Below are 24,618 nucleotides of genomic sequence, written 5' to 3' on the forward strand. Positions count from 1 at the left end.
GCTCTGCCTGGCACAATGCAGAAGGATGTACGAAAATTATGGTGACAGTGGAAAAAAGAGACACTAAAAATATGTATCTGATGTAGAGAACTTAGCTGTGTGATCTTCTCATTGCCCATAAAAGGATCACCTTGGGTGTTCCTTAAAATGTTCCAGATCTACTGAATTTGAATTTGGGTGTTAGTTCAGGTTTCTGCATTTTTAAAATGTATTTCTTTAATGTTTATTTACTTTTGAGAGAGACAGACAGAGAGAGAGAGAGAGAGAGAGAGAGAGAGACAGAGAGACAGAGCGTGAGTGGGGGAGGGGCAGAGAGAGGGAGACACAGAATGTGAAGCAGGCTCCAGGCTCTGAGCTGTCAGTATAGAGCATGACGTGAGGCTCAAACTCACTACTAACCACAAGATCATGACCTGAGCCAAAGTCAGACCCTTAACCGACTGAGTCAACCAGGCGCCCCTCAAGTTTCTGCATTTCTAAAAAGTGCAGCAGGTGACTATTATAAACACTAAACGTTGAAATGACGGCTCTACCCATCAAAGTTTGCTGCAGTAGGAAAGAGCCATGGGTTCAGTTGTCGGAACTGAAGCAGTAAATTAGCAGGCTTATAGGAAACCCTTTGCAATGTGTACTAGGGTTGTTTCATCAGCTTTCAATCCTCTTTCTCTTGTGTCATCTTCAGATTTATTTGGGTATCTACATCAATACTTTGGGGGAAGAGGACTTCTCCTGTGGATTTAGAGGGGAAGTTTGTATGTCATAACTAAGTAAACCTTTTCCATTTTCCTGGCCACCATTATTCGTCTAGGTAAGTATATGACCCATTTGGGGATAATGATGTGTAAGGTCAAGTTTGTATGTGTTTGGGTGAGGTGAGGCTCTTGGAAGGGAGGCTTCCTCAATCTTCTGGGAAAGCATCTGGAAACAACCCTCTCTCCCTCTTTCCTTTAGATACAGACAGGAAATCTATGGCCCCAAAAGTAAGCAGGCAGACATTTTGCAACCATAATGGGAGTCAGCCTTATAAAGAAGCGAATCCTGCTCAAAGGCAGAATGGAAAAATAGAATGAAATTTATTGATGATATGGTTCAGGCACTAAATCATATCCTTACCCAAATCTGGACTTTCAGTTCTGAGGAAAAATACTTCTACTTTATTGTTTATCTACTTTTAGTTGAGTTCTCTCTATTTGCAACTAAGTGGCATTCGGCACAACCGTAACCTGTTCTGTTGTTCCCATTTAAAATACATTAGAAGAGATAAGGAATTAACTACCTCTGAGGCAGTGAGATGGAAAGTACATATAGTCTTGGGCGGTGCTTTCAGAGGGCAGCTGGGCTTTCAGCACCAAATGGTTCCACAGAGCTCATCGCCCCATGTTTTGATATGATAAACCTACTCTAATTTTGAAGTTGGTCTCTGTTTTTTCAGGATGGTTTGGCAGTGTACATGCTCATGAACTGGGTTAGTACTTGGGAGAAGAAGGCAACCTGTGTACTTCCTTCTTTCCTCCCTTCTTCCCTCCTTTTCTCCTTTGTTCCACAGGACCCAATGTCAAGGACAATAACTACCCAAACCCGACAGGCTGTGTATTACCCTGATACACATATGATATCAAAACACACATACTTCTTCACTGGATAGGCTTTAGTCTCTCTACATGGTATCAACATTCTTATATCTTCTGTTTTTTGTTGGCCTTATCCTTGAGTGTCATTAATTAATTAATTAATTTAGAGAGACAGAGTGGGAGCAGGGGAGGAGCAGAGAGAGAGGGAGATGAAGAATCTGAAGCAGGCTCCAGGCTCTGAGCTGTCAGCACAGAGCCCGAGGCAGGGCTTGAACTCACAGACCAAGAGATCATGGCTTAAGCCAAAGTAGGACGCTTAACTGACTGAGCCACACAGGTGTCCCTTATCTTTGGGTGTTTTAAGTAAACTTTTATAACATGGAATTTCCATCCATTCAAAAATAATTCTTTTTTAAATTTAATTAATTTAATTAATTTCTTTTTTTTTCTTTTTTTTATTTTGAGAGAGGGTGAGCAAGCATGAGAGATGCGCAGCAAGGGAGGGAAGAATTCCAAGCAGTCTCTACACCATCAGCACAGAGCTTAATGTGGGGCTTGATCTCACAAACGACGAGATCATGACCTGAGCCGAAACCAAGAATTAGATACTTAACCAACTGAGCCACCCAGGTGCCCCCAGAAACAATTCTATACCCAGTGTTGCTCAACCCTCAAATACAAATAGCTCATTATGAAAGAAATAAAATACAATTCTTAGCATATTATAATCTATTTTGTATATGGATATTACTTAATTCATATTGACTTATGGATCATTTTGTTTGCTATATTATAAATCTCATTAATTATGTACCAAATATGTTCTTCAAGTTTGCAATTATCACTGTAATTCATTATCTCCATAATCAAAGAAATAAGAAATATATATTCTTACACTCTGACAATGTTTTAGATTCTATTCAACTGCACTGATGTAAAAATAACAACTATATTTATGTATGATTATTCATCCTTGCTCAGATGTTTAATGCTATAAATGTGAATGTGTGTGTGTATGCGTGATTATTAATGCAAAGAAGAGTAAATTATCATTTCAAATCTATGAACTCAATCATTTAAATAGGTTGTAGAGTTGTGTCTGGAAGTATTCAGAGATGTTTTCAGAGATAGGTTTTGGTTTATATGTTTTTTCTTTTATTCTTTATTTATTATTATTATTATTAATTATTTATTTATTTATTTATTTATTTATTTATTTATTTATTGCCTATGGCCCAATGAGAACATGCCTCAGGACTTACAGGTTGCCATTATCAACTTCTCTGTGAAAATACGAAGAGGAATGTTATTCTCTCCTGGCCAAAAACTTCAGACAGCAAATGATTTGGTTGTTTCTACACTCTCAGAACTGCAGAATATTTCAGTCTCAATGAGAAACAACAGACAATGTGTTTGTGTTTGCATTGAAAGTGTTCAGAGAATTACAAAGTCTTCTCTATTCTATCAGTCTTTCACGTGCAATTTGATTTCGATGCTAAATTTGGAGAACGACATCTATTGAGTATAGTTAATAATATAGAGTACATAGAAGTAGGTATACATGCAGTTAGTATGCAAGTATATATTTATATGTTTATTAGTCTCTTCCATTAGACTAGGAGTTTCATGAGGTCAGGGATGTGACTGTTTTGCTTACCATTAAACTGTAGTTTTCAAATAGTGTCTACAATGTTGTAAGTTCAAGAAATATTTGTCAAAAGAAAGAAAACATGGATAAATATTTAATATACTCCTCTATGTTGCTCAATAAAATTCAGATGTTTCATTAAGCTACATTACTAGACTTACCAAAGAGAAAGCCTTACATCTTCATTTGTGTTTTAGTTATATAGATCTATATATACTAACTTATATAGCTATATATAGTTATATAAATCAGATTTACTTTCTTGGGGCAGGAGAGAAAAAGAATAATAATTAAAAAGACAATGGCTACTGTAATGGCCATCTGATCATCTCATGAAAAAACAAATCTGTGATTTTAAACTAACTCAAAAAAGCATCAAACTACAGCTTATTAATTAAATAGATTCATTAAAATAGCATCACAAAATGCACTTTCTATGTTTAGTAGTGATATAGCTCACATGGGTTTCACAAGCTACTTATACAGTGTATCATGTTAATAGCTATTAGCAGTGCATTTGCAATTTTCTCATTTTAGAAAGAGGTACAAATGGGAAAAATAATAAAAAAATGAATGGAAGCTTTAGTTTCATTTTTTTACCACTGAGTTAAAAAAATACACAATTTATAAAACTAAACCAGAGTATTGGGAAACTGGGAAGTAATATGACTCATCTCCCAATGTGTACTAAAGAGACGTTGGGGACATAATTAGGATACATGGTCCCACTTAAAGGAAGTACTAAAGATCTTTAGGTGATTCGGCATTACAAAGGAATATAATTCACTATCTCCTGTATCTATTCAATTGTCCTCAAATATCCTTTGTTCATTCCATTTGTCCTCCCTCCCTAACCAAATTCATCTCATCCCTGTAGACTCAATTCACATCTCACCATCCTTAATTCTTTAGTATTTATTTTAGTCTCCATATTTGTGTAGTTGTCCCCTTTCACACCTCACTGACTTTTAAACTATAACCTAAAGCTGGCTTGAAACAAAATGGCAATATTTTACAGTCTTGTTCACAAGCTGGACATTATCTACTATACTTCTTTTAGGCCAACAGTTATGTTTTAATTTTGTATAGTGCACATAATTGGTACTGAGTAAATATTTTTGGAAAGCTATCTAAGTTTAGAGATAGAAACTTAAGTCCAGTAAGTGAATATAACGGCTGTTTTTACAGTATTCTGAGTCACGTAAAAGTAAGGGTTAGTAATTAAATCTAAGGTATCCTAAGAAAATTCATGGATAAATGGAAAGAAGAAACTTGAAAGGGATCAAGTAGATTAGCAGTTAATATGTATATGATTGCTCAGATCTATCAACTTCCAATAAAATTAATTCATAACCTTTTTGAAAGTTTAATATAGGAGAGAGAAAATAATTCTGCAATGAGAATGCTCAGTAATGTGACTAGGAAAGCCATGCAGTGAAGGTTACCTGCACATCATATGTGACATTCAGATGGTCACAGCACCCATACTATTTTGCTTCACAGCAACTGACAGAAAGAAGCTGAAACCATCAGGCTCATGTTCTATGGATTTCTGCTTTATTTATGTGTGGGAAACTGCTCACTTCAACCTCAAGTCATTTCCATAAGTCTGGACAAATGCGCTAATCCAAAAAGCAAATCTGTTAAAACCAAAAGAACAAAAAACTAAAAGGTCCCGGATAGACCAGCAATATTGACACAAATCTTAGTGACAGCATCCACTTAAGGAAACCACAGAATCATTGCACATAAAATGTTAATGTCAGAAGAGATTTTCTGATTAGGGGGTTGGCAAAAAAATAAAAATAAAAAAACAAAACAAACAAAAAACCCTTGTCCAAATGGGTTAAGGTTTGAATTAGGAATTAGAAGTATATTTATTAAATCATCTAAATTACCAATTAAAAACTCACCATAAACTGAATTTTTAAGCAAAATTCATATACATATGAATACATATATTTATTTATAATATAAATAAAAAGGATTATACAACACGTGCTGTTCTACAACTTGCTTTTTACACTAGTATTTGCACGTAGTTTTCTATGTCAATATACTCAGTGACTGTAGACAGTATTTAATAATGTTTTATTTTAAGGATATATCATAATTTATTTAACTCTACTGAATGATATTTCAATGGATTAAGGGGTATCTCAATCATAAATAATATTGCAATGAATAATCAGACTCCATTTGAATAGTGATAGCAACATGAAACAAAATAAATGACCACATTTCATTAAATAAATAGGAGCTCATAATACTATGCACAATATAAAATACTCACTTTTTATAAATAAGGCTTTTAAATAATCCTTTTTTATGCCATCAGCCTATCTACAGTGACATGCTTCTTAAATATATTGGATAGTATGATATTTGTGCCTTTTTAATTGTTAATGTTTATTTTTTGGGAGAGACAGAGTGTGGGTGGGGGAGGGGCCGGAAGAGGGAGGCACAGAATGTGAAGCAGGCTCCAGGCTCTAAGCTATCAGCACAGAGCCTGACGTGGGGCTAGAACTCAGACCGTGAGGTCATGACCTGAGGTGAAGTTGGAGGCTTAACTGACAGAGCCACCAGAAGGCCCCAGATATTTGTGCCTTCTTCCTGTGAGAGTTACTCTCACAATAGAGTTGCCATTAATGATGACCACGTAGATCTTTCAGTGTCCCTTGTCAAAGTAGTACAAGGCAGAGAGACAAAGAAATGGCTGAGCTCTGTGCTTGGACAGATTCAGCCTTAGGGTTGAGCGTTGAGTATTATAGTCTTATATTAAGTAATATAAAACCTCAATGTTTTAAGAAAAATAAATGGTGGCCATTTGAAGACAGAAAACTACTTTATTATATTACAAAATCCTGGCATATGATTTGTCTTTGTGTGTGCACAAGAAAATATTTAATATGTTACATCTATTTCAAAAATGACATTTTACTACTTCAGAAATTTGTGAAACCTTTTAACAAAATATCATTCCTTTTTCACTGCCTATATTACAAAGAGGAATTCAGAAATTTTATGATGGCTTTGAAATGAGTTCTCAAAATATAGTTCCACATACTTGGCTTAATTAAAATACCTTTTGAAAAGATATCAAAAGATGAAGGCGGGGGAACAGTGGGCAGGTCTAATTTGAAGAGAGCTCAGATATCTCTGGCAGATTTATGTTTCTCTTTGGTCTAGGGGAATTATTGTTTTCATGTAGTGTGAACTCATCCCAAGGACACTAACTTTAAGAGATAAAGCACAGCTTCGGCTTGGCTATATAGAACTCAACTAACCTATGTGCCACTGACATTCTCTAGTCAGTTAATGACTGCTAAAGAGGATTGTGTTTCCTCTTGCCTGTTACAAAAGAAGGTAAAATTAAATGCTTTCTTTTCAGAATCATTAGGATCTTCTTTAAAGAAAAAGGGTCAGTATATCGCATTCAGGCATTAATCAAATGACAATGACAATGTGATTTCCCTATCTGCAAAACTGGTCTCCCTAGGCCAAATTTTTCCTTAATTGAAATGTCTTTAAATAACTCAACTGAGAAAAAAAGTCGACAGGTCTAACTTTAAGAAAAGGAAATTGAATAAAGGTACAGGGGTATTTAGGCAGGGCCCAAGCCCCACTCTTCCTATCTTTGAGGTTATTTTCAAGTTGTGAATGCATACTATTAATTTTTACTCTACCAAATGGAAAAAAAAACAAAAAACAAAAAACAGCCAAGGAGATAGGCTATTCAGCAGACAAAATATACGCAACTTTGAAAAAAACAAAATTTTACATCCAAACCAAACTAAAAAGTCACTTAGTCAAAGCTGCCAACTAAAAATCTAACTATTCCTTCAAAACTTCTAGTGGCAGGGAATTTATAACCTCACAAAGAAATATGTCACATCGCTCTCCCAGAGCTAGCCTCTGGGAAACAATGGAATAATGTGGCACTTTCTCTGATATAACAGCCATTCAAATATCTGAAGACAGCTGTCATATCCCCCTTAATTCTCTTCTTAACTGAGATAAACATCTCTACTTAATTTCATATATCATGGCCTACACCATGGTCATCATTTTTTTAACCTTCTTCTGATAAATTCAGATTTGTCAAGGTATTTTGAAATACAGCAACAAGAATTAGATCTCCAGATGACATCTGACTAGGACAAAATACAATGGCCTTATTACCTGCCTTCTTTAGGCTGCTATGTTACAACTAATAACACAACATTGTATTAGCTACTAAAAGAGTAAAGAATTAATTTCCTGTCCCTTCTTCTTTCAGCCCCACCTTATACCAATTACCAGAATACTAGGGACTACTAATCTTATCTTCTTCCTGTGTGAAAGAAAGACTGGGCAGAGAAAAAAAAAAAAGGCAGGGGGCAGGAAGACATAAAATAAAGGGAGTCATATTTCAGGAAGGGGTCAAGGGAGAATATGACTGGCTTAGCATCAATGTTAAATGTATTTTAGCAATAGGAAAAAAATTACAAAATTTTGAATTAGACTTAAAGGTATTCTTCCAATCTCTTATTTCTTTCTAGCAAAGAATCTCATTTGCAGGTATTTCATATATAGTTGATTAAGTCAACAGCCAAGAAAACCAAACACTTGTCTTTATTGAAATAGTTTCCTTAGTATCTGGCACTAGGTATCCATCCAGATGAATATAAATATTTTGTGGTTTCTCACTGTATTTTCCACATATCAGCTGACATTTATAGTCACAGAAGTACTCTTCTGGAAACTGTCTTTAGACCTTTATAGTGTTTCCTCCAGCAATTAATTTCTGGTGATAAATTCTAGGTTAGAAATTAGCACTAATTTCAGTAAATAAGCTACACTCAGCATTTTCCAAATCAACTATCTACCAGACCCAGTCTAACTGAAAACAATCACAATAATTAATTAAATGAAAAAAAAAAAGACCTTGGAGGTAGAATAAAAATGTAATAGTAAAAAGTAGTACAATTTAATCCATAAAAGAAAAGCCTGAGGTAGTAGTTAAAAATTACGTCAAATACTGTTCCGTAAAGTGTTTTGTGTTGGTGTGTGTGTATGTATGTATGTGTGTGTGTGTGTATATATATATACGTATATACATATGTATATATATATATACGTATATATATACGTATATATATATACGTATATATATATATATATATTTCTTGTATGTTTCCATAATATATTATCAAAAGAGACCATAGAATCATATTCCTGGCATAATTTTGTTAACAACATTGAAAACTATATAATGAGAATAGTTTGAGAGGATGTCTAGAGGTCCTACATAATAATATAGGTCCGAACTGCCTTCTTGGTCTGGCTCCCAAACATCCCTAAAATCACCAAATAATCTGGGCAACAACTAATTCTAATTCTTCCAAAATGTTCTCAAGTTTCTCATCTTTGTGTTCATCATCTTGCATTTTGCTTAAAATGTTCTCATCTAATAACATTGCTGATGAACTACACTTCCATACCAGCCCATTTTAAAAGCTATTTTAGCTGTCAAATCTGATCCCTGGGACTCAAAGTAACCTTTCCTTCTCTTGATATCTATTGCACTTCGTCCTCATCTTATGATGATTATTTACTGCATTATGTAATAGCTATTGGTGTGTGTGTTTTATAATCCTTTCCCAAACATAAGTATCTCGAGAGCAAGTTCTTTATTTAGGGGTCACAGACAAAGGGGAGATTAGCCTCAGGAGGTCAGGAAGAGCTTTTAAAAGATGCTCAATTATATTTGTTAAATGAAAGATACTAGTGGTTTTTCTACTCTGTGATTCAATCTTTATGCAAAGCCACAAAGAGCTTACTGTTGATCTATCACATCTAAGAACCTAATATTAATATGGTACCATAAATTTCATCTTGGTATTTATTATGTCCTTACAGATTCCTATTTTGTACTCTTATAAAGAAAAATCAATTCATAAGTTATTTGCTGTGAGCATAAGGAAAGCTATAGTCCTAAAAGGCTGATTCCTAATTATGCAAGCATTACTTACATTACTCATAATTTTCAAATAATAAAACATCGGGTTCTCTTTTTCCCATTCCAAGTGAGGTGATTTGTCAAATTATATCTTGAAGGAAAGAAATTTTTGAAAAATTAAAAGCTGACAGGTAAATTGCCACCAGTTTGCATATTCAAGCACAAGCAGAAAAAAATCCTGACATAAAAATAATAGAGCAGGATTTATTGGACATTTAAATAATGTTATTAGTGACTAAAATGATGGAAGAATATTCAGGAACTTAGAAGTCTGATTTCTGCATATAGCTTCTGAAATGTCTATATATATATTTATTTATTTTATAACTCCTCGTATACCTCTTATAAGCTAGGCACTGTTCCAAGACCCTTCGATATACTAAGTCATATGATTTGAACAAAACCCCTTCGAAGTTCGTCCTATTATTACCCCAATTTTACAGGTAAGAAACTAAGGTATCTTGCCCAAAGTAACAGAGATAGTAAATAGAAAAGCCAGGATTGAATTCAGTTTTTAACCACCGTAGCATGATGCAATCCTTTAAAGAATGTGTTCCTACAACATTCCAAGGAAGCATGCTCAGCATGTGACAAACACTGTAAGTAAAGGTACTATTATTGTTGTTGTTGTTGTTGTTATTGTTATTATTATTACATCTCCAGTTTCTCTCATTGTTCAAAGCATCCATCCCCATATGTGTAACAGGCACAGTTTAATTTGAATGTAGAGGACTGTGGAGAGTCCATGGGACAAAACTTCAGGTTTAACACCTGTTCTGCCTGCCGTTGAGGAGAAATCTATGACCTTGGTAGAGTCATTACATTTATCACATTATCACTTTCCTATTTAACACTGAGAATGGTATTAGCTCAACTGTTTATTTCAAGGTTATAACAAGAATAATATGTATATTAGCATTTTAATGAATAGAGTATTCTAAAAATAAAAGACATTATTAAAAGGAAGAGGATGAAGAAAAAAAATGTCCTTGGCATTATGGTGATTGGTAAACTGCATAAAAAGACTATCTGCCCACCCCCTTCAATGTTCATGATGTGATGGCCTAATAGCCAGCATGCCTGGTTGGGAGGTGAGCCTTAGCACAGAAGTTTGGGGTCAGGACACCATTGTGAAGAATAATATAGCTTGACTTCCATAATTGAATAATTAATAGATGCTGACCTTAAAGGTCAGAGCATGTTCTATGATGCACCTTGATTTATCCATTTCCTGGGGCAGCCAAAGCCTTTGATTGAAAGAGAGCTTAAATGACACAACTGACGTCTATCTTGTTGAAAATGTTTGTGGCAACGACGTCAGTGAGTAACAGTAACAAGTCCTATACCCAATTGCTCTCTATGATTTGGATAAAGCACCTGGCTTCTGATTTCTCAATTAAAATCTTACCAGATAAAGACATTATGGAGACTTACAACATGCCATGAAAAGAAGTTGCCAATTCTTATTTGAAATTTGCTGTCTTTTCCAAAGGTTAGTTCTTAAGAAAATATCCTAAGACTTGTTCTATCTTTTGCTGAGATAGAAACAAAATTGTGTCCTCCCTATTTTATTTCCCAAGCCTTGGCTAAAATAAAATAAAGAGAACAATAAATATTGATTGTTGTCCATTTTAAATCATAATTTGGTGAGTTTTATACTTTCAAAGGGAAAAATTTAATATATTCTGAAAAGGATTCTGCCCAAATTCTCACTCATTATATGACTCATTTAAAAATTATGTGTTGTCACTGTATTTTAAATAATATGCATTATAGAATCTGCCTCCACATGAATACTTTGATTTAGACCAACGGCCTTAAAGTACAAAGTTACCTTCAAGTGTCACCCAACACTCCTATGTCTTCAGGGACTGTGGTCAAATAAATCTTCACAAACAATGACATCTACTTGAAGCTCCTTAAGAAAAGATTTCATGCCTTCTATTTCTTCTAGTAACCACTATGCTTTACTCTAGTAATCCCTCACAACAAATATCATGATTTAGCACACAGTAGGTCTCAGTAAGATTTAGGAGTAGTTAGCTTATCTAATTTACCAGTATTAAATACTACAGGATTTCTAGTAGTTCTAAGAAATAAATTTCAACCTATAGAGACACTTCTTTGCAATGAATATTTAATGCTTCATTTCTTACTCTTCCTTCTATCTTCAGCTAATGGTAAGAGGGCAGATGAGAGCAAACACTGTACCATTCAGCCAATAGACTTTTCGTTTCCATTAGAGTAATATTAATCATTTCCCCACTTCCTACCTTTATCTAACCCTGTTAGGCTTTTTCTAATCCTGTTATCTTAAGTTAGCTCTGTACTCTACAAGCTCTAGAGCCATTATTTAAGACTTTTCTGCCTATACCCTCTCTTACTGGTCTGAATTTTAGAGAACAGCTCTTTCCTCATAGCTTTTGTCAACCAAATTGGATATTAAGATGTGCTTATAGTAGTTCCTTTTAAAATAATTGGTAGCCTTACATAATAATTGTTTAAGTGGAAAATGAAAGGGAATGCAGTCTTTATATGTTATTTTAAAACTATATTTGATGAGATAATCTCTTTGTTCTCCAAGTATATTTTTCTCCTCTTATATTTTATATATGTAAATATAACTTATATCTTATATTTTCTCCTCTACTTTCCTCTACAAATCAAATGATCCCAAATCTTCATTATTATGATTAAGTAGATATAAGCCCACTAAGTTTTCTTTTCATTATAAATCCATCATGATAAAGCATTTAGCCTTTCCTACACAATCTTACAATATTAAAATTTTTCTTAAATAACTCCTCCGAACCAAGTTAGTCTCCTTAACTGACTTAGTTAAGTTAGTCTCCTTAACTAAGAATTTAGTCTAAGGAGACAATGGTGAATGTTTACAAAATTTAAGACTGTTTATCAATAGAGCCAATGTTTATAATAGAGCCAATTTGCATACAACTTAAACATCAAAAAATACAGGCTGGTTGAATAAATGATGGTAAATGATGGTATGTTAACCAGATATTTTGTACAATGTCAGGGAATAATTTTTAAAGAAATGGAAAGATATTACATCCTAAGTGAAAAAAAAAAAACACAAAAGTGATCACTAAAGAATATGAACTATCTATGGATAGTATAATTTTTATGCATCTATATGTATACACATAAACATGCATGTGCATAGTTGTATAACAGGAGTCAAGTTAAATTGCTATCATTCTTTACAAGGCTGTATATGGCTATAGAAACATGTAGGTAAATGATAGAAAAAAAGAATAAGAGTGTATATGACTTAAGATTATAATACTTTTGGTTTCTATTAACTTATATTTCCTAAATTTTCTTCAGTACTTCTTTAATAAAGAAAATTCTATGTAAATTATATGTAAATAATATTTTTTATGTAAATTATGTAAATTCTAAATTCTATGTAAATTATAAAATTTCTATTCTATGTAAATTCTATGTAAATTATAAATTCTATGTAAATTATAAATTCTTAAATATAGATGGCTTTATCCAAGAAAAAAACAGTGTACATGCTGTTTTCTTCCTGATAATGGCATTCAACAACTCAACCTAGAGATAATTACTTTTTTCATTTTCTTTTCTATTATAATCATAGGAAGAATAATTTTGCTCGTTCTCCAGCAACATGTCAACTTCCCTGACATGATAAAATATCAACACCCTGTTATGACTGCTTAAAATCATATTTTTAATGTTATTTTTAAACCAAAAACAGATATGTAATTAATTCAATTAAAAAGAAACAAACAATAGGTATAACTGTTAGAATCAAGAGGATTCAGGTTAAAAATTAATGAACAAGAGAAAATGAAGTAACTATATGAAAGATCTTAGAGATTATTGGGCTGGGCACATTTTAACTATTTTATGTCATCTATGAGTCTCCTATAAACCTTTTTTCCATGACAGTAGTCAAGCCGGAAGAGAAAATTTTTCAAGAGGTTAATGACAAATTTGCCACTTAGCCTATCACTTTAAAATAGCAATTTTCAGGGGCTCCTGGGTGGCTCAGTAGGTTAAGCGTCTGACTCTTGGTTAACCCTCCCACTCCTGGCTTCAACTCAGACTATGATCTCACCACTAGTGAGTTTGAGTCCCACAACGGGCTCTTTGTGGAGCCTGCTTGGGATTCTCTCTCTTGCTCTCTGCCCTTCCCCCACTTGCACATGCATGCATGCAAGCTCTGTTTCTCAAAAACAAATAAATAATAGCAGTTTATCAGTTTCATGAACGTGTAGAATTATACATTTTGGCAATGCCACAACTGACCTCATGCCATTCCATTCGGAATCAGAATAAAAGAACAACTTGATGTCACTTTCCATTTTCACATTTCTAATTTTTCAATAGATTTCCTAACATGAACAGAACATAACCAATTTTCCCCTTTTGAAGAGAGCTTTTACTTTTTCCTCCTGTATAAAGAAACAGATTACCTTCATAGCTAGTAACATAAAAATAAGTGTCTACTAAGATGTCAACATGTTCATCATATTTTTGCATTGCCAATGAAAACGAAATTTTTTTTTTAATATTTAAAAAGGAAAAGAAAATCAACTAACTAACATTCTGTGGTAGACTACAAAACCAGCCACAAAATTCTTTCTTGCAACCTCACTTTTTCAATACAAAGTGGCAGGTCTACCCATCAAAACTGTTATTAGCTAAAGTGACACAAACTGAGATTTGAAAAGTGCTTACAATCTGGGCTTGATTTTTCTTCTGCTCTTCAGACCTTCCCTCCACCACATAAAGAAGCCTGATCTAGCAGAAACAAGTTATCCCAGCTGAGCCAATTTCCACTACCCAGCACCAGTCAAGCAGAAACCTACTTGGCTCTCAGAATTGAGAGACAAATGATAGTTTAAACCCACTAAATTTGTATGATTTGTTAAGCAGAAAAAGCATAATGATACACATCCACTATCACTTCATTCATAAAAGTATTTATATCTAAGCAATAGAAAAGGTATACTCTCAGAAAGAAAAAAAAAAGAATAGTTAGAATGGTATACATCAATATTTCTTTTAATGTATTACATTTTTTTCTTACAAATAAAGCTTTATCACAAATTGGCTCTTATCTTTCTTCTAGGTGACAGAGGATTTCTGTACTTGATATTTTCTAAGGTTCTTTGATGTTCTGTATTTCTTTTCTGAATTAATATATGATTGTCAGGGCTTGAAATTGCAAGTTAACAAATTCTAATCATTGTAATTAACAATAAAGTAGAAACATTTTAAGATCAAGAACCTAATTGTTTATAAGCTATGTTATAGAAATATTTACATATATAAAACAAAGTTAATTTTCTGTAATATATACAGAATATGGCAAAGATTTACCCTTAAATCTACCAACTTAACTGTACAATTCTATACAATTCTATTTGTTTATATGACACATATTTAATCTTTCTTATTACCAGAAAAGTATATAGATATAACTCTGAAAATGAATCCCCTGAGTCTAGTTGACTGGGAAATTTCTTAGCAATCATCCTTGGCTAGCAGCTTTTGAGAAACTATTTTAGTCTATGCAGAATAGCTCTCATTATGATAATTTCTAGAAATATGGATTCAATCATGAGCTATCCTTCCTTATTCCAAGAAGTAATCTTAAGGGGAAAAAAAAACCTGACAACCACTCATAATTTTACCTAATATATAAATAATTTAACTGAAATTCATCAAATCTCTCATTTTGCAACCAAAGTTTAGAAATCTAAAAATAGCCTTGCTGTACCCAAGAGATCTACTTAAAGCTTGTTAACATTCTGATATTTCATGATCACTAAAAAGAAGTCTTTTAGACAGTGTCTGTCTCTATTACACTACTTGATATTCTGACAGTGATCACCTTCTGTTTTAAAATTTTTTCAATATTTATTTATTTTTGAGAGAGAGAGAGACAGAGAGACAGAGAGAGCAGGGGAGGGCCAGAGAGAGAGGGAGACACAGAATCCAAAGCAGGCTCCAGGCTCTGAGCTGTCAGCAGAGAGCCTGATGCAGAGCTCAAACCCATGAACCATGAGATATTGACCTGAGCTGAAGTTGGACACTTATCCTCTTGAGTCACTCAAGCGCCCCAACAGTGATCACCTTCTTAAAGGTAAACATGAATTTACGTATTCATGAGGGCAAGATGTAGAGTGAAAATTGTTGGGCTTTGTTAAAAAAAAATTATGAGACTTTATTTATCCTGGGTAAATGTAACTGGTTTCTTATAATGAAATGGAAGCAGGACAGATTAGCAGTGTTGAGATCTGAGGGCCACAAATTTAAAAGAACCTGAATTCACGTTAGAAAAGGAATACCAATTCCCAAAGGAAATGAGTTTGGATGGAATATGATAGAAGAGGACGGGAGAAGACAGAACAGGATGAATAAAGCACCTTCATGTTTATTAATTTTTCTAAATGAGAAAACCTGGTCAGAAGCCAATGTAACTACAGAGAAGATAAAGAGGAAGGGCTATAAGTGAAATGAGATGCTGCCTTTGTTATCCCATACTGAACTACTCTCATAACACAGGTACTTGGAATTTTTTTCTAAAAGTGATGGATTTTAAATTGCTACCAAATTCCAATGTTTATGTCTTTTGTTTTCAGACTGATAGCTAAATGCATGCCAAATAATACTGAAATATCTATATGAGTCATCTAACACAGTTTATTCTTAGTAAAACACGAGCTTAGTTTTATGTCATATTTCTGAATCATAATGATACTGCAATCCCATCTTAAAGTAAAAACTTCCCTTAGTCCAAACTCCCCTTTCACGTTACTGTCCTCTCTCTCCATCCATACACAGTGAATTTGTCTCAGTTCGACTCTCTGTTCAAACACAAACTTCTAAGTCTTTCCTAATCATCTTTCCTAAAAATATACCTCTTCTTATTCTACTTCACAATTGTCTTTATTTTTCTTTATAGAACTTCCCATGGTAAGTATGATGGTTTACTGCCTAATTCCCCATTTGACTAGAAGATCTATAAGGGCAAAGCCTATTTTTAGTGGTTATATCCTTAGTGCCAAGAACAGGGTCTGGCATATAGTATATATTCAATAAATATTTGATGGATGAATAAACAAATAAATGAATAAACTGATAAATGTTACAGCCATTCTTTAAAGACCTTATTTCTGAGAACAGTTTTAAGTTCACAGAACAATAGAGAAAGGTATAGTGTTTTCCCATATAATCCCTGATCCCACACATGCATAAGCTCTGCGATATCAACATTCCTTACCAGAGTGGTACATTCTTACAATTGATAAACCCACATTTACATTTAAATCATAATTATCCAAAGTCCATAATTTGCAGAAGAGTTCACTCTGGGTAATATACATTATATGCATTTCGGCAAATGTATAATAGCATGTATCCATCATTATAATATTATGCAGAGTGTTTTCACTGCCCTAAAATCCTCTGTGCTCTGGCTATTGCGTTTTTAATTTCAAATTCCACTTGTTCATTACTGGTTTACAGAAAAATGATTGGCTTTTATATATTAACCTTGCATTCTATAATTTTGCTATAATTGCTTATTACTTCCAGAATTTTTTTGTTTATTCTTTAGGATTTCTTTTTGCATAGATGATCATATCATCCATGAAAAGACAGTTTTATTACTTTCTTCCCAGTATGTATGCCTTTTATTTCATTTCCTTGTCTTATTGTATTGACTAGGACTTCCAGTATAATGTTGAAAAGAATAGTGAGAGGGAGCATCCTTGTCTTGTTTCTAATCTAAGAGGAAAATCTTCAAGGTTCTTACCATTAAATATTTTATCTGTAGGCCTTTAATAGATATATCTTTTTTATTATTATTATTTTATCAAGTTGAGAAAGCTTCCTTGTTTTCTCAGCCACTTTTTAAAAATCTTATCTCTAATTCTTCCATGTACCACAATCCAGCTCTTTCTCCACAACTCTAGCAAAACTGATCCTGGCACTATGATCTCTCAGTGACAGATAATCAACATAAACATTTATCTTGGTCAACTTCTCCATTGTATTTGACACTGCTGATAATACATTCCTTGACACACGATTTGCCTCTCATTTTGGGGGTGCAACATTTTTCTGGTTTCTCTTTTGTCTTTTTGACCACTCCTTCTCAGAGTCCTTTATAGATTTAACTTTTGCTACCTACTGCTCAAATATTGATGAACTTTCATCAGTTTCCAACCTTTGGTCTTTTAAAGAAAAATTATTCTCCATGTGGCTGATTCATATAGTCCCTGACTGTCAATAACTATCTGTATAATTATAACTTATAAAGCTATGCCTGATTTCTTAGCTAGTAGCTAGCAAATTCCTCCAATTCTAAAAGTACAAATCCTCTGTATGTCTTAGTATAAAGTCCAAATTCCTCAAAACATGCAGAATCTGCCACGTCTCCAAATTTATTGGGCTATAATGTGTCTTCCTTTTAAGCTCTAGCCACACTGAATTTCTTGCAGCTCATGGAATCATAACTTTTCTTATCTCTGATCTTTCCTAAAAATTATTTCCAATGTTTGAATACTTTTGGCTTTCTGCTTGCTAGATTGGAATTAATCTTTATAATCATGTCAAGATTTTATTTTTTCGAGTAGGCATGCATTCCCTGACATCTAGCTTATGATAAGGCACCTGCTTTAAATTCTTATGACTCCACATACTTCTGCTATCACAATACCCATCATATTCATCTATTTATTTATTTAAGTGCTTTCATGGCTAGATGGCAATTTCTGTAAATTTGTTTACCATTGCATTCCATCAGATATGTAACTATTACTTACCAAGTACTCAATAGATATTTAAGAATATATGAAAACTAGGATTTTTTAAGTCAATCACTTATTTTGTTTTCTTTAGTTGCAGTAATATACTACATATTTGAGTTGTAAATGTTTATACTTGTTATTATTTTACTGGGTTAATTTGATGGTGTATACAAGAGAATTATGCCATAGAACTTGGACAATGTAATAATTTCCCAAAATTTCACATATGAAATCTAAAATATTCACTGGTAATAGAAATTTCTGCATAAAAAAAACTTGTCAACATTTGCCTCCAAATTACACAGTGTCATCCAGGAATGTGAGCAGGTCATTGAGAAGTAATTTGGGGCTTAACCACATGGTGGTCTATCTACAAGTTCCCTGGAGGAAAAAGACACCATCTAGCTCACATCTGTGCAAACATTGGTTAACCTGGCTGATGTCTTCACATCTGAGGATGTGAAGGAGTTTTGTGTTTTTGTTTTTGTTTGATTTTTTTGTTTTGTTTTGTTTTTTCTTTCCTTTGATCAGGGAGATGTTTTCCTATTGCCTTTTGCAGCTCTCAGACGTGAGTTGTAATAACTCTAAGAGGCTGAGAAGATTGAATTGTGGAGGTATGTCTGTATAGGGAGATGTGTGTGGGAAAGAGAAACAAGGAGAGAGATAGGGAAAGAGAGACAGATAGAGGTAAAAGATGGATACTGGAGTGTATAGACAGACTAAGAATTAAATCTAATAAAAGCAATGTTGTCTAGTGAGTGAAGTTCACAAACCTGAGTGAGTCAATTTCTTAAAGCCTCCACACATAATATAGGAATGTAAGCGATATGAGGATTGATTGCAAATGCCATATTTTGTGCTTATCTGACTCTAAATGGTTTGGGAAGGAAGAATAAAAGTACAAAATCAAATAAGAATCTTTTTGAAATAAGTAGCATCAAGAACTTAAAATAAAGTTGCTACAAAATAATGAGGTTTGAGGTAATATCAAGTAGTGATTTTTATCTCTAAGAATAGTGAATATTTGAAATTCTCCTTTCCAGGTGTACTACAATGAAGACAGTATCTGTTTGACTGTAGAATATACAGAGTAAAACTAATTTTTACAATTGGGATCAAAACAAAACCAATACAGAAAAGATTTTCTTTCCTTTGGAAATTAATAATAAAGAGATTTAAAACTTCATATAATCACAAAATGTATATGGCTTAAAGTTTAGAAGAAAGTTTGGACACATCTCCATCTTTGGGGGACTAATATGTAAGCTGATGACACCTCAAATCTCTGTCTTTTAATATATTACAGCAAAATATCTACAACTTTCTTGTGTGTAGGGAGGGAGTGGGTTGTATAAAATTCTAGTATACTCTATGCTTTCTGCACTGATGCTGTCTAAAGCTATAGAAACAACAACAGAAATGTCCCACCAAAGTAATCAATTTTTTCAAACTAAAAATGCAGGATGGTCTTTAATGACCTAACGTTTCATACATTTTGTCCCAGTAAGTAGTTTTAAAAATATAAAAAAAAAAAACAACCCTCAAGTAGGATAGATACTAAAAGCATTACTAATACATGTTTTTACTTAATACATATTCAGTTTCCCCTTATTATATGCAAGAAAACATGGAGCTGAGAAAGAGGTGATAGAAAGGCATGTAAGGAAATACATGTCTGTTGTAAAGAGGCATCTTACCTGACAACTGTTTGATTTCCCCTTATTTTCTCACATTCTAAAAAATTATTTCAGAGTATAACAAAGTTGTATCTAAGAAACCATGGACACTTTTAAACTTTTAGGGCACTTGTTTTCTATTATTTTAATGTTAGACATTAAATTAGAATTGGTATAACTAATATGCTTTGCTAAATGACAAATCAAATATAAAATAAAAAAAATATATTTCTTACAATAGTTCCTAAATGCATACCATGGAAGAATGAGGTTGCTTAAAACATAATAAAATCTAGAGCTTAGATAATATATCATAACTACCATATTTCTGAATATCACAAATATTTTAATAATAGAAAGTAATGAATCTGAGCAAAATTTAATTCTATAATCATTTTATTCTCCACAGGCTCACTGAACTACATGGAATATGACAGTGTATCTAGTTTTTAAAGTGTTATTGCCCATATTCTCATTCTTCTGATAAAATGATAAAAACCGAATTAATTTTAAAATATGGACCAAAGAATTAAAGAATTTACTTAAGAAATCTATGAAGATACCGATTTTTAAATTATTTTAAAACATTTGCCTCCTTAATTCCAGATTTGGTTCTTAGACATAGCAACAAGGGGCGCCTGGTGGCTCAGTTGGCTGAGCGTCCGACATTGGCTCAGGTCAGGATCTCACAGTTTGTGAGTTTGAGCCCCCCCTCAGGCTCTGTGCTGATAGCTTGGAGCCTGGAGCCTGCTTCGGATTCTGTGTCTCCCTCTCTCTGCCCCTTTCTTGCTCATGCTCTGTCTCTCTCTGTCTCTCAGAAAATAAATAAACCTTAAAAAAATTTTTTTTGAAAAGAAATAGCAACAAAAACATCACACACTACAAATGTAAGGCACTGTCAATTTCAGGTTAGTGAGCTTAAAATACAACACTAAAGTTTTATTTTATTCATTTATTCCTGTTGGGAATATTTATGACTATAATTTTCTTCAGAGATATAGACTTTACTGAGGATATGGCTCTCATATTAAACCCTGAAATTCACCATACATATTTGGAGACGGGGTCAAAGTGGTTACTATAGTTTTATTTCTGTGGCACTGTATCAAACCCCTGAAATAGCAGTGAGTTAATAAAAGCCTTAGAAGAGAACTAAATTTGAAATGAATTAAATGAACAAAGTACCTTTTTAAAATAACATACTTAAATTTTTCATATACCACACAGTGATACTAATACATATAAAAGACAAGAAAAACACATTTAACAAATAAAACATACTAAAATCCAGTAACTAGTAGTCAAAATGGCAAGCTGACAGTTTCATTTAAGGAATCTTTCATTCAATCAATAGTTATTGTGCTTTTACTATGCATAAAGGTACTAGGTTAGGTGTATCAGACACAATGATAAGTAACTCAAACTGGTCCCTTACTACAGTCACTATTACTTCTCTTCTTCAAAATTATTTTTCAAAGGCCAGCAAAACCTCTGAATTTTCCAAGGTTTATGCAGGTTGACAGAAATTTAACCCAAAACACATTTAGGTTTCCTATGTTAAACAGATACGGTCTACTTTTTATTTTTCTTGGTACTGATATGAAAAAATATAGAAAATTTTCAACCTTAATCATGATATTGCCTTTAATCAGAGAGAAAATCTCTACACAAATTTACACAGGGCTAAATTATTTAAAGTACAGCCATTTCCTTAATGGGAACAATTTGGCAATTATGGAAGTGATCCTGAATCCATAAGTATATATGCCAATGAAGTACTTCACAGATGAAAACAAATTTGAAATATGATCAATGACTAATGAATACTTGCAAAGCAAAGTTTTAGAGAAGACTCTAAGGAACAATGCAGCTGAAATATAATCTTTCATTTATTCAGTCTTGGAAAAGTAATGATTAGAAGAGCTACAAAATACTGACAGATATTATCAGTCACTAAAATAAGTTCTATTTTATTTAGAGAGACTAATTTAAATAAATTGACTTAGGAATTATTTTTCAGTGAGAATAAACTTTTAAATGTATATCAATATTAGAAAGATAAGAAATGTATTATATTCAATTAGTACTTGTAGTGACTTTGAAATATAGTGTTAAGCATGAAAACGTATTTTTAAATGATTTGCGAACACCATTAATAAAAATATAATTTAATTATAAAACATAAATTATAAAATTGAGAGTACTATAGAGGAATAAACAGATTAGCAGCATATAGCAATCTTGTATAGAATACCCATACTACACCACACTAAATTTGGCAGTCACTCATGCAAACAAAGGGGGTAACTACTGAAATGCTTAAATCTTGCACTTACCAACCTCCACAACACTAGAACAGTTGGGATCTGTGAAGCCATCTGGACACTCACAGGAAAAGGAATTGTCAGACAATCCTGGCAAACAAACACCGCCATTTTCACATGGATTGGGATCACAAATATCACCTGAAAAATAAAGAAACAGAGAATGACTTTTCACTTGCAGTCTTAGGCACTGAGATGTACTATTTCATACTCCATTTTCCTTTAGTAGAGTCACCACACTGTTTAGATTTACAGATAAGGTATGCAAGACCCATTTGAAACCTTGTACTTTTCAAAGACATGGTATGTAACATAAGATGAAATTTTCTATTCAAACACTGCATACCAAATAGCATACTAAAAGCTATTAACTCATCTTGGGGTTCCTCCATTACATGTCAATAAAATATTGTCTGATTTGTTAAAGATTAATTGAATATGTCTAGTAGAAAGATTTATTAATTACTCCAATAAAAAAAAAACTTTTTAAATTCATACACTTAACTCTGTAACTTTGCAATTTCTCTCTCTAAAGGGGTGAGGTTTATTTCTGGGCTTGTCCAGGCAACTTGCTTTGGCCAATAGAATGTTAGGAGACTTGAAGCCAGCCAAGGTTTGAAAAAGCTCTTGAATATTTCTACTTCTTCAAACCTGTCAGGACCATGAGAATAAATTCAGGCTAGTTGGCCTGAGGTGAGAGAAACATGTAACAGTAAGAAAGACACTGGCACAGAGAAGTAAGTTGTGCCATAACCAGAACCTATAATATATGGCATTGGCTTTGGTACTGGGTGGAAAGGCATCAAGAAAAATGACTAGAGGAGCCTAGAGAAAATGTGAGGCTATCCATGTTATGTAGAGAAAATCAGCTGGTAACGTTGTTACCTGAGAAAAACTTTAGTGACAGAAATATACTTAATGACTTTTTACCTATGAATAATGAGATTTTCAGGCAGAATATTAAAGTGTCAGTTGGTTTTTAATAGCTGCATTGATACAGTACTACAAGAAGAGACATGCTAAATAAAGAAATGATAAGTGTGAAAGTAAAGAAAAGGAATATAGAGAGGATTTGTGATAATTAACTGACCAACCAACCAACCAATAACAACCAAAACTATCTCAATGCCAGCCTCCCAAACCAGTGTAAGATCAAACCTGGAGCTTTGTCAGAAAGACATGGCCTCAACATAAATATCAAATTAAGGATATGGCTAAAAGGCCCTTGTGAAAATATTTCAAATAATTCAGGTACAGCCTGAAGACTCTCTCAGCTAAATAAAAGGGCTTCCAGAAGTCTTAAGGGTATTATCTCTGAACAGCCTGACACGCCCAGTGTACCACTGATTAAGTCTAGAGTGAAAAGCAGGCTTCAAAGTCATGAGTGTGATTTTATTATACAGACAGGATGTAAATCAGATTCAGAGAAACCCATAGAGTTTTAAAGGGAGCTTGAAAGGGGAAAGTACCATTGCCTGATCAAGAGAAGAAGGTTTTTCAAAGTTTACAAAAGCATCTGTGTCCCAACTTCCTACCACTTTCTGTTTCTTGGGAACTTTATTCCCTTATAGGAGACTTCCCAAGAATTATTTCCTATATTTTCTAGATTAACCACTCTAAGACTTTAGAAAAATAAAAATGGAGGGTAAGATTTTGGTCACATTTATAAAGCAAGTCATTAGCTATATTAAGATGATAGATAAAAATACTAGCACTGGGATGGCCATAAGAAACCAGAGAGTCATGAAATAAGTGAATAAATAAAAGAATAAATATGTGTTGGAAATACCAAAGAATTTAGCATGGCTAGACAATGGATTACTTGGTTAGGAATGGCTGAGAAAGTATAAATACGTCAGATTAGTAAAGATTAAAAAGTTAACATCGTAACTTATAAGGTGAAGAGCCAATGAATGCTTTTAGCATGTATTTTAAAGTTTTGACATGGTCATATCTATATTTTAAGATGACTATCCTGGCAGCATTTTACAGAGTGAATTTGATTGGGGGACTGATTACTGAGATATTTCAATAAACTTCCTATGTCTTTATATAACTAGCTAGCCATTCCACCATTCCTCCATTCATCCTTCCATTAGTCCCTTTATCCCTCACCCCCACCCCCCATTGCTTGACTACCTATTCTATGCAGGCACCAAGGTCAGTGCTGAACATACAGAAGCATACAGAAGTAAATAAAGATAGTCTCTACCATTAAGAAGTATAGAGCCTAGTATGGGAGATAAAAAAGCAAGAACAACTACCACACATAGTAAGAGCTGTAATTAGTCTACACAATCCAAAGTGTAGGATCAACAGAAACTTCTAAAAAGATTCAGTGCTGCGAGGTGATACAACACAGGAGGAAGTACCTGCTCAACATTGTAGGCAAAAAGAATAGCATATACAAAGGAAAAAGATCATGGCTTATTCCAGGAATTTCAAGCAGGCCACTATAATTAGAGCATAGATGTATATGAGAGATAGAATGGAGCTCAGAAAGTAGCATGGTCGTGTAAATGAAGGCCTTATGTGCTGTGACAAAAAATTTGAAGATTCTCTTTAAGCACTGGAAAATCAGAAAA

The 24,618-nt window shown here is 33.5% G+C and overlaps 1 protein-coding gene across 1 annotated transcript in view; it reads right to left on the minus strand.

The window, feature by feature from the left end:
- The window catches only part of EDIL3 (EGF like repeats and discoidin domains 3), a 319,001-nt gene that overhangs the window by 262,027 nt on the left and 32,356 nt on the right, over window positions 1-24,618 (minus strand). Inside the window, exon 3 of the mRNA XM_042956589.1 lies at window positions 22,046-22,174. Within this exon, the coding sequence (XP_042812523.1) occupies window positions 22,046-22,174 (129 nt within the window). The remainder of the gene's footprint in view (window positions 1-22,045; window positions 22,175-24,618) is intronic.

This window comes from Panthera tigris, chromosome A1 (genome assembly GCF_018350195.1).
Source record: "Panthera tigris isolate Pti1 chromosome A1, P.tigris_Pti1_mat1.1, whole genome shotgun sequence".
Lineage (NCBI taxonomy): Eukaryota > Metazoa > Chordata > Mammalia > Carnivora > Felidae > Panthera > Panthera tigris.